The 18,344-nt window shown below is 39.2% G+C and overlaps 1 protein-coding gene across 3 annotated transcripts in view; it reads right to left on the bottom strand.

The window, feature by feature from the left end:
- The window catches only part of CLNK (cytokine dependent hematopoietic cell linker), a 1,059,843-nt gene that overhangs the window by 365,911 nt on the left and 675,588 nt on the right, over positions 1–18,344 (bottom strand). For 2 of the 3 annotated variants that reach the window (XM_085642413.1, XM_085642414.1), the window contains exon 7: positions 11,174–11,198. The exons of the other annotated variant lie outside the window; for it this stretch is intronic. In XM_085642413.1, the coding sequence (XP_085498539.1) occupies positions 11,174–11,198 (25 nt within the window). The remainder of the gene's footprint in view (positions 1–11,173; positions 11,199–18,344) is intronic. 3 annotated transcript variants of the gene reach the window in all.

Here is an 18,344-nt window from a genome sequence, read left to right as displayed (position 1 = left end):
AATTATATTTTTTTGAACCCAATCCCCAGGGCCGGCCACTGTTTTTTATTATTTTAAAAAAATATATATTTATAGACACACCTAGGACATGCTGGACAAACCGTACGTACCTATTACCATGACGATTTGCGTGATATTCATTAAAAGGTGACTATGCATAAAATGAATCCACGTGGAATGTATTTACACCACTAGTGAAGCTCTGACATGTCTGATGCCCTACCGTGCCTAATCCCGGTAGACACCCTTGTTGTTTATTTATACAAACATGGGTAGCTGTTGACGGGCACATTTAATACACATGCACACCAAGCCATTCAAAGGGGATTCAACAAAAATTAGACCAAAAATATGCAAGAAACCCCCCTCACGGTTAATAAAACACACATCCACTGCCGGATGTGTAATACTTTTTATTTTACTCTCTGGAAAGGGGACGAACATCACTTGAGAGTCACAGCGCGCTCCTGGCAGAGCCCAATGCTGTGTTACACCCACCATTGCCTGCTGAGTGCCACACACCTCTGTGTTGTATTCCACTAGCTAGTGCATATGCTATGACACTCTCTAGCCCATGTGCACTGTAACACCACTCCGTGAATATGTCATGCCACACTTGTCTTCGCACGGGTTATATTGCCCCATCTAACGTGCCTTCCTCGATGCCTATGTTATAACGCACAGTGCTATGCCATACATATTACAATCTGGGATCCATATCTTTGTCACAGTGCATATGCAACGTTACACTCCCCAGCACATATTTTATATTACAACTTTAGAGACTAGTTAGGTTACACAACACTGCCCTGTGCATATTACACTCCAAGGCACATATCGCATAGCACGCGCTAGTGCCTGTGCTATCTCGCGCTCTCCAATGAATCTGTCATTGCGCACAATGTATTGCATATTATATTTCACGCCCGGTTCATCTTATATCACACTTTTTGGTGCATAGTTTATACCATACACTATATCTAGTTTTCATTTTCAATATCAGGACTATGTTCTATATAACACTGTGTTCACCTACCCTTTTCACGGGCATTACATTTTGCGATAGGGGGTGGAGGGTCAGGGGGTGTTTCTGCCAAGTGAGCCCGGGGTCACAGTCACAAACGTCCTCTTCTTCCTGAATAAAAGTGAGATTATGCTGCATACTTGTTCATATTTTAAGTAGTTCGCACAGACACACGTTTTAAAAACAATAAAGTTCCTAATACCCACCTTCTCTGAACAGTTAGCTTGCTGCCCCATCCCCCTCCTCCCTATCCTCTGTTGTGTGAATCCATGGACTAGCCTCCTCCCTCCTGCCACGCATGGTCTGATGTGCTGCCACCGCCCTCAATTTAGTATGATGTACCAGTCCACTCCTCCTGCCCTCCATTGCCCAATTCTATGCCCCATCATTGACCTCCTGCTTAAACTCTGTGCTTAGCTTGCTGCCCCTATTCTCCTTCCCCCTGCCCTCCGATGTCTTTGTGCATGCCCCTGCTCCATCCTTTTTGCACACCATGTTCCATGGACCTGCCCCTCCTATCTACTCTGAGTGTTCTGTTGAGCTGCCACTCCCCTCCCACCTGCCTAGCATTGTCAGATGACTGTAACCTGTCCCTGCAACCTCCACCCTGCCTGTCCACATGCCATGCCCCTATCCTCTTCCTCCTGTCCTACGTGGTCCATTGTACTGCCACACCCTTCTGCCCTCCCTGGTCTGTTGTGCTGCAACTGCTCCTCCTGCCTGCCCCGTGCGGTCTGTTGTGAGGCCCCTTCCCCTGAACTTTCTTGTCTGTGCACAGGTCCTGACCCTCCCTTCTATCCTCCATCGTCCTTTGTGCATGCCCCTGCACCCTCCTTCTTGCCCATCATAGCCATTGTGCTGCCACTAACCCTCCCACTTGCCATGCATGGTCTTCTGTGCTGCCATGGCCCCTCTCACCTTCCCTGTGTGGTCAGTTAGCTGCCCCTGACCTCCTCCCACCTTCCCTCCATGGTCTGTGTGTATGCCATCACAGTCTCACTGTTGCTCTTCATGGTGTATCTTGCTTCTAGTGCCCATCCTGCCTGTTGTCCAGGTGCATGGTCCTGTCCCCTCCCTCTTGCTTTCTATGGATTGTTGTGCTGCACTCCCGTCCCGCATGCCCTGTGTGGTGTATTGTGCTGCTGCAAACACTGATGCCTGCCCTGCAGGGTCAGTTTGGTGCACCTCTCCATGTCCCTCCTGTCCTCTGTTATCCAAGTCCATGTCCCTACCCCATTTCCTTCCATGATCCAATGTACCATACTTACGAACATTTTGAACTTGGTAAGAGGGAGATTTTGAAAAAAAACTGGGGTATTGATTTTCCCCTTTGAGTTACATTGAAAAAGAGGAGATTGTAGACAGGAGACAGATCAAATAAAGCCCATTTGAGCTTAAAAACATTGGACGTTTCCTGGCTGAATCGGGTCTGTTGGCATGTATGGTTGTACTACCATTGCCTCTTCCTTCTGCCCACAATGGTCTATTACATTGCCACAGCCTCTCTTGCAAGTCCTGTATTGTTGGTTGGTTGCCCCTGCCCCCCTTTCCACTGCCCTCCATAGTCTGTTGTGCTGCCACGGCCCTTCCTGCCTGCTCAGTGTGGTTAAATTGTTGCCTTTGCACCCTCCTACCTGCCTTCAATTTTCAGAGTCCGTGCCCCTGGCCTCTGCCTCTCAACAGTATCCTAATGAACAACTAGATTGCTAACATTCTATATTTTTTACAAAAGTGTGGAACGCCTGACGTCATCTTGATGTAATCAAAACTGTAATACCTAGAGCATTTCCTTTAGAAATTACATATATGAGAGGGTCTTATTGGCATCAAAATTATGGTTAGTGCTCTAAAAGACTAAAATAAGGACATATTTTCTGAGTTTTCAAATAGCGACAAAGCACTTTTAAATTATTTGTTATCTTTATGTTTTTTTATCCAGTTGACCACTTGATCAAATGTTGCACTTAGGGGAGAGGATGTGGTGTTACTTCCAGAACTGCAGACTTTGCAACTGGGGAACCAGGTTGGAGTTTCTGCTTCAGCTCGACATTCTGTGATTCTGGTCAAATCACTTAGTCTCCCCATGTCTACAACCAAAATGAATTTGTTCTTGTGTGATGTAACCAATGCTCATGTAAAGCACTCCAATACCTGACAAGTCTGCACAATATAACACTGCAAAAACACAAAATAATAAGTGTTTTGCACACTTCTGTCATTGGGCTATATTTGGGCTACATCTGGTTGATTTTGGGCTACATTTGGGCTCTTTTGTCTCCGGTGGCCATCTTGGGAGATTTATTTGTTATGAAGTTTCCTAATTTCCTCATGTACTGCAGTCTCCTCAGTAGGAAATGCTTTCAGTTTTTTACTTTGATTCCATCATGAAGGTATTCAGATATGTCACACATTTGCCATAAATTCTGAATGTTAGCACTCTAGTTGCTCATTAGATCACTGTAGTAAAACTACTGTTCACCATGGAAGTCTGCTCCTGGTATTGAAAGTGCATGTTTCAGTCTGCATGTCAGAATGTTTTAATGGAAGAGGATTTGAGAAGTAACTCAAAATGTGCCCTAATTTTTCTTTCTGCAGCACTAATCATACTTTTTATGGCAAAATGAACCCCCTCATTGTGTTCCTTTTTAAATTAAATGTTTTAAGAGTTACCACTTTAATCCAAGCAAGATGGCTTCAGGTGTGCCATACGTTTATCATAAGTAGGACTGTTAGCGCTCTAGTTGTTCTTTGGAACACTCTGGGAAGCTGCAGTAGAACACAAAGGAATCAACTGACAGTCTCTGCCCTTGTTGGATGTACATGTTTTACTGAGAATGTCAGACTTCATTCTCACATGACTGAGAAAGATAATGTGAATTTACAGAAAATAAGCTCTCAGTTTAGCTTATAGATCACCTTCCAAACCTCTGTGGGAAAAGCATGAGAAAATATTTTTCACTCAATCATGATATCCCAGCAGAAGGCTTTTTCACATGGTGAAATCACCTTAGAACATACCACAATTCCTAAAATGAGTATGGTACCATCAACAAATGATTTATAATGTAACTAAAGTCTTAAAACCTTCTATTAACTGCAATGCTTTTTAATGAGGTGCTATCATGTATATTGGTCCCAAGATGGCTGCCAACAATTCTTGGATGAAGTGCTGACAGCCAATCAGACCTCAGGATGAGATGTGTGGTTAGGCTCCGCCCACATATATATATGATTTTACTTTTGATTTTCTCAGGAACTACTGAACAGATTGACACCAGACCTGCAAAAGGCACTTCCCTGACCTGAGGACTACCTCTCTGCCAAATTTCAAGTAATTCTGTTCAGCCGTTCGGGCTGTACCTTGGACTAAAGGTCCCTATGGAAAATTGCATGGGGAAAATGCGTTTTGGGACCCCCCTTTTTTCTCAGCCCCCGCTTGACGAATCCCCCCGAGACTTTCAGGGTAGGAGCGGAGCGGAGCGCCCCACCTATTTTGAAAATTTTGCGAGGATTCGTCAACCGGCGCCAAAGTTATTCCAAATAGAATGTTGCGGATTTCCTATGGAAACACGGTCCTAACTATAACTATCTACTGGCGACCGCCAGTAGATAATATATATATATATATATATATATATATATATATATATATATATATATAATTTGGACCTTGATGCTTGATTAAACTACTTTCATACAAGCTTTTGGAGTCTGTGCCCTTGTGTTGCGCCACAGTGGATGCTGATGCTTGGGAATTCGTTGGAATATATATATATATATATATATATATATATATATATATATATATATATATATATATATATATATATATATATTTTACAGCAGCTTGTGATACACTCCCGCTTTCGTACGGAAATCACCAGTACAGACCAGCTTGTGCAGCATTATTTTTTTATTATTATATATATATATATATACATATATTCCCCTGAAATAAATTCATATTATTTCATCCTTAATACATATCATGAAATTAATACAAATCTTATTATAATTATAAACAAAAATATAGTCTAAAAAAAAAATCAACAAATAAAATATTATTGACAATTAAACAGCAGAAAACAATTAACACATACAATAATGAATAGCATCAATCAAAATAAAAGTTTTTACTATTTTTAAATTTGTTATTACTTACTTACTAACTTTCTACCCTATACCTCTACAAATTACACAACAAACATCGATTTTTCCTCTTTAAATTATAGTTTTTACACATTTTACATAATTAATTTTCAATCATAATACTAATAATAATTAACGAATAGTAAAATAATTATATTGAACTACCTTCTTAACACTTATCCATACAAAACTAAAAACCTTCATCTAATGTATACAGTTAAAACAACTTAATTACATAATTCACATAATAAAAATTCACTAATAATACATTAATTATATTTAATTAACTGGTCACACTTAAGCCCTACAAATACAAGTCACATCTAATATATAACTTAAACAATATCATAATTGCACAATTTGCATAATTAGTTATCATTTAAATATTTATTATAAGTTGACATTAATTATTTTGTTATTTAGGGGGTATTTTCAGAGTTTTTTATAGCGCTAACTTGACCCAAAGGTATCGGGTATCAGAGCACTTTACATTGGCACCAGTTGCATTACACAATAACACATTCATTTTTGATGGGCACGGGGAGATTAAGTGATTTGCACAGAATCACAGGATGTTGAGCGTTATTGCCAAAACTCGAAGCCGGTCCCCAGATTTGAGGTCGACTGTCCTAGCCGTTACATCAAATTCTCTCCCTATTATTATAATTAATTTCCTACACACCCTTTACCCATATAAAAACCACAACACACCCAAAAAATAAGAATAATAATGTATTACACAATTTACATAATTATCAATTAAACAGTTAATTATATTAATAAATAATTTGTGATTATTTATAATTGTTTTACTTCCCACCCTTTACCCCTAAGAAACCCACAACTTGCAAAAATATTAATCATACAATTAACATAAATAATGACCAATTTAAGAAGTATTATTAATTAAAAATTAAATATTAATTCACTATAATTAATTTACTTCTCACCCTCTACCCCAACAAAACACACAACCTCCACCTCAAACTTAACTTAAAAAATAATGAGCCAGATTCACAGAACTAACTTAATACAAAATTCTAAACTTACTAACATTTTGGTATTCACAGAAGGCACTTACTCATCAATGAGTAAGTGCCTTCTATGAATACCGTAATGAGTAAGTGCCTTCAGTGAATACCAAAATGAGTAAATGGTAGTAAGTTTAGGATTTTGTCTTAAGTTATTTCTGTGAATCGGGCCCTATAATTATGCAATTTACATAAATAAATATAAATTAAATAAAGAATATTATTTAAGAAATGTATTATTAATTAATTATGATTCATTTATTTCCCACCGTATACGCCTACAAAACCAACAACCCACACCCAAAACGTATTTTTTTTAAATATATAGTTAACATAAATAATTATCAATTAAATCATTAATATTATTTTTTTTTATTTTTTTTATAATGAATTTACTTCCCACCCTCTACTCCTATAAATCCCACAACCCGCTACAGTACTAAAATTGACAAAAAACGATTACATTAAATTTAAGACCTGCAAAATATATACAAACTATATTAAAAACATAAATAATATTTGTACAAACAATATTATAACATAAACAATTAACATAGATATTAAAATACACAAAAATAATTAAAAATCAATATTTATAAAAATTATATTTTCAACATCGATATAAACATAGATATTTTTGTAATTGATAATAACACTTTTTATGTTCGATATTTCCTACCCTAAAATCTATATTCTTGTCAACTGTATTCTTGCTGATGATATTTCTGTATCATGATATTTGCAACTTGATATTTATGTAGGTAGATATTAAACTTTATTTTGTCTGAATACCCCTCTTGAATAATATCTAATATCAATAGACTAAACATTCAGCTATTTTTACATATATGTTGAGCTTTACAATATATAATAATAGATGCTTAAACAAAATTATAGATGTCAGTTTGAGTTAAAAATAATTTCGTTTATTATTATGTATAATATTTTGGTTTTGATAGTTTCGCATCATTCAGGTTGAAGGGAAGATCTATTAAAAGAGCCACAATTACTCATATAAAATATGTCCTATATTCTATATGTTATATGCCTTGCACAGCTGCACAATTATAGCCTGAATACACTTTGGTTGGATGACAGTGCCTTCATCTGCAAAATCTCTGATGCAAAAAAGATATTTTCTTTTACATTGAATATGTAATACACCACAGCTCTAATTTCTACACCAAATACAGAAGGGCTTATTCCGATGTCAGTGGTCCCTCCACCGATAGGCAGTTGGTGGCGGGCCCACCGACATCTACATGAGTGGTACGGCTGACGGATTCTGATCCGTTGGTCAGAGGCACTTGGTGGGGAGGCCAACCGCTGCTTTTCCATTGTGCTCAAGGAGCGGATGGACAGTAATCCCTACAATTGGGGCGTTGCCTGCTCAGGCACCGCCATAGGGATTACAATGCATGTTTCACTCTGCCTTTTCATGACGGTCCAACCCTAGCTGGGTCCCCCTGCCCCTGGGCCTCTGCTATGGGGCATGGTAGGCACATGTGGTGCCCCCCACACATCCATGTGTAGTGTGGCAGGCACCACGAAGTGCCAGGCACAAGGGGTATGGATGTGTAGAATATGCCTTTTCCAATTGCAGCTTGTGCTGTGTCTCTTTTTCAGGCTGTGGCACAAGCTGCAATTGGAAAAGGCGTATTTCCGTCCACCGTGCTGGAGGTCACATCGTAATACCGTGAGTGGAACCACCGAAAACTAGTTGGGAGGTTTCACTTCCACTGCAATGTCAGTCAGACGCTTGTCTGACCGACATAGGAATGAGTCACAGAATGTCAGATCGAACAGCACTTTGACCAGTGCTTTGCTACCCACAGTCATGTCTGAAGCACTGTGGAAAACACTTATAAAGATATAAACAGTGCAATGTATGTTAAATCATAGCATTTTGAGCTGGAAGGGCACCCTTAACATACACATTACTCAGACCCCTTGAAAAAGAGCAGAAGATTTGTGTGCGGCATCATACATGTTATGTTATGTTATGTTAAATCCTTTTATAACGCGCAATAGCTACTCCAAAGAGTGTCCCAGCGCGGAGCCAAGAGGAAATTCAACATAGGGCCAGCAATTACAGAAACAGGTGAGTTTTTAATAGTTTCTTAAAAAGGAGCGGGTCGTGGATGTTACTCAAGAGAAATGGAAGAGCATTCCAAGCCTGAAAGGCTCTAACAGCAAGAGAGCCTCCCCCCAATTTGGAGCGGGAGACGCGCGGCACTATATCCAACAGAAGAGCCGAAGAACGCAGTAATCTAGGCGGGACATAGAAGGTGAACCGTTTCTGCAGATAAATGGGACCCTGATGATAAAGTGCCCAGTGAGCAATTACCATGATTTAAATTTGACCCTCTCCGCCACAGGCAACAAATGCAGGGCGCGAAGATGAACATGCACACTGCTTCTTCTAGCGATTCCCTGAAGCAGCCTGGCGGCCGCATTCTGGATCACCGGCAGTTTATTCATAGAGTAGCCAGGGATGCCAACATACAGGGCATTAGCATAATCCAAGCGAAACAAAACTAACGCCCGAATAACCGTTTCTTTGGCAGACCTAGGGAGGAGAGGGAGAAAACTCCTGAGTGTTTTGAGAAGACCAAACAGCAGCCTGAAATCTTGTTCACCTGAAAAGAGAAGGAGAGGTTGTCCTCACACCAAACTCCTAGATTTTTTACGGATTTCCCATTAGAAGAAGGAAGGGGAATTCCAGGAGGCCAAAACCTACTTCTGAAATCCAGGGGAAAGTTACCATAAAGAAGGATCTCAGATTTGTCTTCGTTACACTTGAGTTGAGCCCTAGCAAGCCACCCAAATACCGAAGACAAGCACTTCTGCACAGGCAGTACTGAGTCTGCATCCTTACCCCATGTGAAGAGGAGCTGGGTGTCATCAGCGTATGCTATCACCTTAGCCCCCAGCTCCTCGGCCAAAAAGACCAAAGGAGTAACATAGATGTTAAAAAGAAGCACGCTAAGGGAAGACCCCTGAGGAACACCTTTAGTGACCTCCTGCAAAGAGGAGGCAGCCGGTAGCAGCCAAACCTGTTGGACCCGCCCTTCCAAGAAAGACCTCAGCCAAGCCAAAGCCAAACCAGAGACACCAATCTCCGTGAGGCGGGTGAGCAGCTTGGAGTGCGGGACCGCGTCGAACGCAGCCGACAGATCGAGCATAACCAAAGCTGCTCTGCCCCCAGCGTCTAAGCAATCACGGATGGCTTCAGAGATCTCAACCATTCCTAAAGTAGAACTGTGCTAGTGGAGCTAACAGCAGCACCATATTCTAGCAAATATGAAATTCTGCTCTTCTCTCCCTTTTACGCACCCCAGCAGAGCAACTCTAACTACTATGCTGCATTGCATAACCTATAAGAAGCTACTCCCACAGTACATTTCATCGTGCATTATAAAATATGGCTTATACACTCTTAAATAAATACTTACAGCGTCAACAATGTGCATTTTTTATGTGAACATTTCACATATCATCACAAAATAAAACCACATTTGTGGAACAAAAGCATGTTACAAATTAATAATTTTAAAATACTAACCTGATGGCGGCTGCACAGGTTCAGAAGTGTCAATGGCCATTAATTTGCAACCTCTGGTACCATGGTTCTTGTGATAGCCTCACCTAAAGGTATAGTTGATGGCAGAGTAGATGGCTCCTCATTAGTCTCGGCAGTTCCCTTCCTCCAAATCACAAGCTTCTCTTCAGTTCTGAAGCGAAGTTAATAGCAACTTTTTAGGTCTCGCCTACGCAGCGCGCATTCGCTGCATAGGAGAGAGACCTAATGCCATCGGCACAGCTTTGGGGGCAAAAACGTGCACGCGTTGCATTGCTAGAAATGGCAACGCGTGCACGTCTGGCGATTTCCTTGCGGGAGCGCATGGCACCATATGGTGGCGCCATATGGTCGCACGCTTCCGCAAGGGAATCTCGCAGGCCTTCTCCCCTGCGCGATTATAGCAAAAAAGTAAACAAGCATTGGCATAGCCAATAGGTCTCACTTTTGGGACCTTATAAGTATGTTTACTTTTGCTATAATCGCGGCACGTAAAGCGCGGGTGCCGCGATTATAACAAAAGTAAAGAAATAGAAAAAAACATCTATTTCTTTACATTTGCTATAATCGCGGCACCCGCGCTTCACGTGCCACGATTATAGCAAAAGTAAATATACTTATAAGGTCCCAAAAGCGAGACCTATTGTCTATGCCACTGCTTGTTCTAATTTCTTCCATGCTCCGGTGGCTACTCCTACTGCATCTATGTTTCTGAATTCAGCTCCAGATTGAGTTGTTGGTTGTCTCAGGAACTGTAACTGAGGCTTTGCAAAACAACTGATTGCTGTAGACCACACAGTCTTCTACAAGAATTTCTATCTCTTGGTCAGGGGAATTTTGTTTTTTGTGTGCTCACCACTCTCACTGGCCTTTCTGGCTCACCTCTTTTAAGAACTGTCTTCTATCGACATTTGAAGGGTATCTTTGGGAATCCTAGAGTCTGATAAGGCTATTTGTTCAATATTGTGATTAGATCACATGGCAGGAAACGTCATTCTGTCTTGCAGTTGAATATTGTAGTAATAAGTAAACAAGTAAAACAATTCAATGCACAATATCTCTTTATGTTTCAAAGGAATACTTGTTGGAGAGAGTTGGGGTAAGATCTGACTTACATAAATTATACCATCAACCTGTGTCTGCATATGTTATGTGTAATATTTGTGCATCCACACATATCACACAACATACAGCCATTACAACATACAGCCATTTCTGAAAAAGAACGAGCCTCCTGTCCACAAACAAAGTCTGAGGCACTTCAATTCGTTAAGTATACACAAAATAAGTGCAAAGCTGCTTGTCGACTAATTTAGTACTTTTATTTGCATTTAATTTCTTACTTTTTGTATGAATCGTGCAGAGAACAGAAAAGGGTTTTTCACTTACTTCCAATTCCTTTATCCACGGTTGCCTACAAATGTAAACAGATAGGACCATGCTATGTTAAAATGTATGTCAAAATTAATTTGCTTTAATCTGTGTCCTTAGATGTTGATTATAGTTTCTATGCAACATATAGCCTGAGATATTATCTTGAGTTTTATGTACTTCTTAGTCTACAAGATATGCAAGCATTTATCGACAGAAATGTGAATTAAGTCGTCCACATGAAATATATCCTGTTGATAGAGCTTTGTGTAAAATTCATTAAAAAAAGAAAACAGAAGGCTATTATTTTTCAGTGTGTGATTAGAGATTGACTCCATTATGAGAGCGAGGCGGTTAGGCGAATGATTAAACAAGAAAACATTTTTTTGAAAGGATACTGTTTACGGAGCAAGCGCCCAGTCACAGGATTGGAAACGAATCCAGTTCATTTTTTCAACGCATCCTAAACATACATCTCACTGTCATATTCAGATACTCTAAATAAGTTATTTAAATATATACTCGGTACCGCAAAATTTCTGATGCTGCTAAACCCCTACACGCGCGCACTCATTTTGTTAGGTCGAGCCAACAGCAGCGCATGCGCTGTTGCTCGACTTTGGTAAGTGGAATTTAAAAGTGCTTCCCACCGGCATTTGCTGGCCTAATGCTTACGTTCACGCTCGCGTGAACGTGCAATTACTTTCACTTTGGGCGCTGCTGCACGTGCAACACTCGCGTGTTTGCGCGCGCGTGCACGCCCGCCCACGCCTCTCTCTCCCGCTGCAGCCCCCATCTTTGCATTCCCCGCGACGAATGCTTGTTCAAAATGTGCAATTGGCTGGCACGACATCATACCTGTATATTTGTTTGCTTTAATTTAGGGGCACCACTACCATGAAGTAAGTATATTCTAGCAATGAAAAGGCCAAAAGTATATATACCTTTTATTACAAGATACAGAGACTGGGGAGATGTGTACAATGGTTGCATAATTACCTCTTTGGAGTCTGGAGACAGTTGCACAGCATGAGAACGCAGGAAGCATCCCTTGTCTTTATATATCATATAGATGCAGGTGCAAAGAGAATAGTGAGATGTTTTATGCTCTTGCTCAGAGTGACGTGGTGTCATGACTCTAAAGACTTAGGGGTCTCAACTGATCCATATTCTCTTAATATTGGCAATCAATGCGGTTTTACTCCAGCGCATTTGCATTTTTAGTGTGTTATGCAATCACAAGCTTTGCCTCTATCCTCCAAGCTGTCTTCTCTCCGCACGGCAGACAGCTTTTCGTGCCTGGAAATTTAAAGGAAAAAGAATCGACCTAAAGCTTAAAATAGAAACCAAGAGAACTCCAGATTACCTTGCAACATTTTGTGGGTATTTTTGTATCATTCCTGGTCGGCGTTTCTTCTCGTTTTTCCCGAGCGATGAATTGTCTTTATTCTCTCGACATGTATTGGTGCATGTGTGTTCTGTGTTGTGCTTTCTGTCTCTGGTTGAGCTGCAGGCTATCATTAGGGAAAGAAGCAGGAGATGAATGAATTCCGCGAATCTTTGAGGTGTTGAACGATTCGATAGGTGCGTTGACTTGACAGTCATTCGGACACATTGTTCTACGGGTAGTACCTGCGCATTTAAACCTAGGCTAGCAGTGTCATTTTTTTTACCTATGTAAGAATGTACTATGTCCAGTTCGATAAAACAGCTCAGTGGACTACAGCACCCACTGCAGAGGTCTCTGTAATCTAGAAAGCTCTGGGTCCACTCTTTACAAGGCTGAAAACAATGAAAATATTAGAATTGGGTAATGGTAACAACTACTACTGCAGGGGCCTGATATATATGTAATACAGCTCTAAACAAAGACTCTGCTATTATTGTTATTATTATTAGCACCATGGTTTGGGCAATAACTCTGGCCTTTGCTCTGTATTGTATTTGTTAGAGGTGTGTGTGATCTTTCGAAACTACCTGCTTGTGTGTGTGTTTTTTTAAAAATACAAAATAATCTGCTGTGCAAATTGCTTAGCTGGAAAACTTTTAAAAAAACAAGAATTTGCAATGCAATAGGTCTCGCAATGACATTATTTTGAGCTATTGACATTGTAAATGGCAATGCCTTTAAAAAAATGAAAAGGCATTGTTATTTGCAATACCAAAAGCAACACCTATTGCATTGCATAGCACGGCGTCCGTGAACACAGCGCCACGCTTATTAAAGTAAAAAAAAGTGTGTTGGGAAGGCAGAGAGCATTGGCATAGCCAATAGGGCTTGCTTTTGGGACCTTGTAAGCTTTTAGTTATGCAGCACAATATCCTTGGTGCAACAACATCAACCATTGCATGGCTAAACACTTATTAGGTCCCAAAGGTGAGACCTATTGGCTATGCCAATGCTTGTTATTTTTGGCTCAGAATAGATACGATTATCATTTTTAGTAGTATTACTTACATGAACTAATCCTCCATGTTCAAGACTCAGCTTTCTGGAAAGCCTTCCCTCTCTGCGTAACATGAGCCAAACTTCCTAAGATTAATAAATAGGATAACATACCTTTTCTGCCCGTCTTCGAATTTACAAGTTCAGACTAGACACGTACCCTAGATAGTCCCAACTGAATGCCATTTTAAGACTTTTCAATCCACCCCACAAAAGCATTACACGTATTGATGTCATTTTGGGGTTCTCCAAGGGTCTCAGCTGGGACTCCAGTCTCGTTGCCGCTCCAACCCTTGGCTTTTCCCTTAGCATTCCTGGCACTGCCTGTACAACCGCAGGCCTCAGCAGTGGCACAATCACTGCCAGTAACAGAACTGCTGATGTGCCCTGTTTACTTTCTGAAGCTCCCACTGGAAAATTACACTTTTAATTAATTATAATACACACCTCTTTTTTAAACTCGTTGCTATTTTCCATTTTTGTCAGAACATGAAAAATTATGCTAGAACAGAACTGTCACATTTTTTTTAAATTATTCTTTTTATTGAGAGTTCATAAAGACAAAATCAATGATATAGAACACATTTATAATAGAATTAATACGGTACAGGGCACATTGGTGCAAAAACATTTTCAAATTGCATCAATTCGGAACTTGATTATGAAGTGCAGAGTGTAAAAATAAAAAGCATAATAAAGTTTCAACTATTCAGAACTTAATTGTAAAGTGCAAGGTGCATAAGAAGAAACAATCTAGCAGACTGTTAAGATGATATAGTTAAGAATAAATGCTGTCAGAAAATATGATAGAAAAGACTAGGTTTCGAACACACTCCAAAACTTCTCGTATTTCTTAAGTGCCCCTGATCTCAGTGCATATTTCCTTTCCTTTTCCTGGATTCGTAGTAGTTTTGCCTCCCAAGCCTGAAAGTTTGGTACTTTATCGGTTTTCCAGGACTGCAAAATAAGGGATTTGGCTATTAAGGAGGCTATGAAAAGCGACTCATCATATGGAGTGTGGCTCATAGAGCAGCCTAGTACAGGAATTAAATCGTCAAACATTATAGTGGCTTTAAGCTCCAGGGAGAGGTATTTTTCAATTTCCTTCCAGAATGGCTGAATTTTAAGACATTCCCAGACAATATGTTTCCGGTTCCCTTTCTCCTCACACCGGAAACATTTATCAGCAACTAGGGGGAAGATACTGTGGAGATAGGAGGGAGTTCTATAGATCAACCATTTATTATAAAATTGCATGCGTCTAAAATTAGCGCCGCGAAAGATTGTTTTATTAAATTTATTTATTTTATCCCATACATACTGGTTGATTTCAATATTTTCCCTCTTCTTCCACCTCTCAATGATCCTACTGGAAGATTCCAGCCCTTTGTCCTCTTTTAATAATTTGATCCAAATACTCATCTTCTTTTGAATTTTATTATTCAAAGCTGTCGAGATAATTTCTTTGTGGTATAGATTTCCTATATTAAACTCTTTAAGCCTTGGATTTAGCATACAGAAAGACCATTCAAGGTGGAATAAGAGAGGTGTATCTGTCTGGAGATTTCATCCCATGACTTCCACCTATTTCCGGTAAGGAAGTCTCCAATCTTTACAAAGCCATTTTCTTTCCAGAGATTTATTGTTTTACTGTCCATACCTCCCTTTTCTCCCAAATTAAAGTTGTTCAAATCCGTTGTATTACTTATTCTAGGAATAGAGTAAAATTTCAAAAACTGAATTTTCTGTTTGAAAATCCACTGGAGGGATTTGTAACGAACTTTCTTTGGATCTTTCGTGGTTCTAATCGGGTCGGTTATTTTTACTTCTGACAGCATCTTCTTCATAAAAAAATTGTCTGCCTCGTTAGTGTCGGAGAAAAAAAATCTAAAACTGTGATGTGCAAAGGATGCAAAGTAATATTCTCTAATATTTGGAAGGGACACCCCTCCTTGAACAGAAGGAAGGTATAAAGTGTTGCATGCAAGCCTCGGAGATTCTTTGGCCCAGAGAAAAGAGGAAATCAGGGCATCCACTTTTTTTTAAAAAAGAGACCTGAATTACACAAGGTACAGTATCGAATAAAAAATTAAAAAGAGGTAGAACCGAAATTCGTATTAGTGCTGCTCGCCCCATTAAAGACAGGGGTAATAAATTCCAACGCTCTAAAAGAGACCCAACCTTTTTTAACAGAGGTGAAAAAGCTCCCACTGGAATTAATTATAATTAATTATAATACATACCTCTTTTTTAAACTTGTTGCTATTTTACATTTTTGTCAGAACATGAAAAATTATGCCAGAACAGAACTGTCACCTCTTTTTTGGCTACATTTTGTAATCGCCTACAATTGATTATAAATCAAAACTCATTAAGAACAACTAGGAATAAAACAAACCATTATCATTGTTCAAATAAAACATCAAGTTTGTACTAATATGTACTGGTGGACCTGACCACTATTGTTTTTATTTTAAATCTCTCTTTTGGGCATCTCCCTCAGCAATATATTTTATATATTTCATCTTTGGAACCCACACTAAGCTTAAGTGACATCAAATATTGTAATGTCATCAGAGTCATGGTCCCATGGCAGCAGTTCTTGGGATTCACGCTGAAAGGTTACATAATGTCACTGTGATATCATTTTGGTCAAAGGGTGTCTGATGTCATTTCCTCCACCACTGGTATTTTGGTGATTCAACATTCAAGATCCCACAGCATGGAATCCTCTGACTTATGGACTATCTTCGTTGACTACCTGTTGATTAGATTATTAGTTCCGGTATAGTGGTAGAATTGGCAGCATCGAAGAACATAAGCACGTGGCATTTATAATATAAATATCGATGTATATAGCACTAAATTTATAAATATATATATATTTGTATATATATATATATATGTGTATATATATGTGTGTGTGTATATATATACAGGAAAGGGTTAGATAATATATATATTTATATATATATATATTCAGCTCCTTGGGGATTTGTCCATTAAATAAGCCTCACTCGAGTCACAGGTAAGTGCTTTTATTGGTATGGGCAGTCGCGCATTCACAATTCACCGCACCTGATATAGCCCTATATATATGTATATTCACTGAAAAAACCATAGGTTTCAGGGGTGTTATAGTTAGCTGGACTTTTCACTTGTACAAAACCATTGAAATTCCCCCGTTATAGTTAGTTCAGCTAACTATAACTCGCGCGCCCGCAATGCACTGCTGATGACGTCACATATTACATCACTCATGACATGGTCAGTGACATCACTCATGACATCACTGATGACATCTCAAATGACATCACTGATGACATCATCCAGTGAATGTGTGTTTTTCTGAAAATTAAATATGTTTTATATATGTATATCTCAAGGTCGATGGAAGAATAAATGGGTATATAAGTGTCTAAATGGATGAGTTGTTTTTGAAAAATTGATTGTGTAACTGACTGATTAAGTGTATCATAGTGAATACATGGCTTAGTGAGTAATGTTTAAATATGTAAATATCTGTATCAGTCTCTCACTTTGTGTATAAGTGGCTGCATGGGTTGGTGAGTAGCTACATGGGTGTCTATATAGGTTATTAGTTGGTTTTTTGAGTATCAGTCTGAGTGTCTGCATGGTTCGGTGGGGGGTATTACGTAGTGCATAGGTGCATGAATGAGTGACTCACTGTTTGTATGTGTTGAACACAGCATGTGTGCAGGACTGTATGGGTGGATGAGTGTGTGTATGGGTGTGTTAGTGAGTGAATGACTGTCTCAATAGTGTCTTTATGAGTAACTACATATGTTTTAAACTAGTATATGTGACTATTGGTGTATATATGTGAGTATATGTGAGAGTGAGAGATTGAAAGAGTTCCTGTATGAATAAGTATGTGTTTCTATAAGTGATTGTTTAAAAGACTAAGTATGTGTAAGTTTCCGTAGAAGTAAGTATGGTGGTGTGTGTATAACTGTATATGCAAGTAAATGTATGTTTGATTCTTTATTAGCATGAGTGACTATGTGTGTGAGTAACTCTATGGATGAATGGCATTGTGTAACAGGATGTATAGGTGTATGAGTACATATGATGAGTGAGTACATGTATGAGTGACTGTATAGGACTGTTGGTGAATGAGTGGATGTGTATGTGGATCTTAGAATTACTGAAGAGGTTGTTGTAACTGGTATTGGTATGTCCATTGTTTTGAAAATTTTAGTCTCTATTTTTGAATGTGTGTATCAAAGGTTATATTAGGGTGAGAGGAGGTCTGCCACTCTATCACAAGGATGATGTCATCAGTGATGTCATCAGTGATGTCATCAGTGATGTCATGAGTGATGTCACTGACCATGTCATGAGTGATGTAATATGTGACGTCATCAGCAGTGCATTGCGGGCGCGCGAGTTATAGTTAGCTGAACTAACTATAACGGGGGAATTTCAATGGTTTTGTACAAGTGAAAAGTCCAGCTAACTATAAGACCCCTGAAACCTATGGTTTTTTCAGTGAATTTCTGAGGTTTTTTAAATGCTAATTCCTAACTATAACGTGCCTGAAACCTATGGTTTTTTCTGTGAATTTCAAAGGTTTTTTAAATGTTAATTTCTAACTATGCCTACAGAGATAGGACATGTGAAGAAAGAAGAAAAAATGCACAGAAAGAAACAAAAGAAGTGCAGAAAGAAGCAACAGAAGTCCTCAAATACGAAGATAAGTGCAGGAAGAAGGATAACGTG

Source organism: Triturus cristatus, chromosome 2_2 (assembly GCF_964204655.1).
Source record: "Triturus cristatus chromosome 2_2, aTriCri1.1, whole genome shotgun sequence".
NCBI classification, from domain to species: Eukaryota; Metazoa; Chordata; class Amphibia; order Caudata; family Salamandridae; genus Triturus; species Triturus cristatus.
Note: the sequence above shows the minus strand (reverse complement) of the source record. Positions and strands in the feature narration are given on the sequence as shown.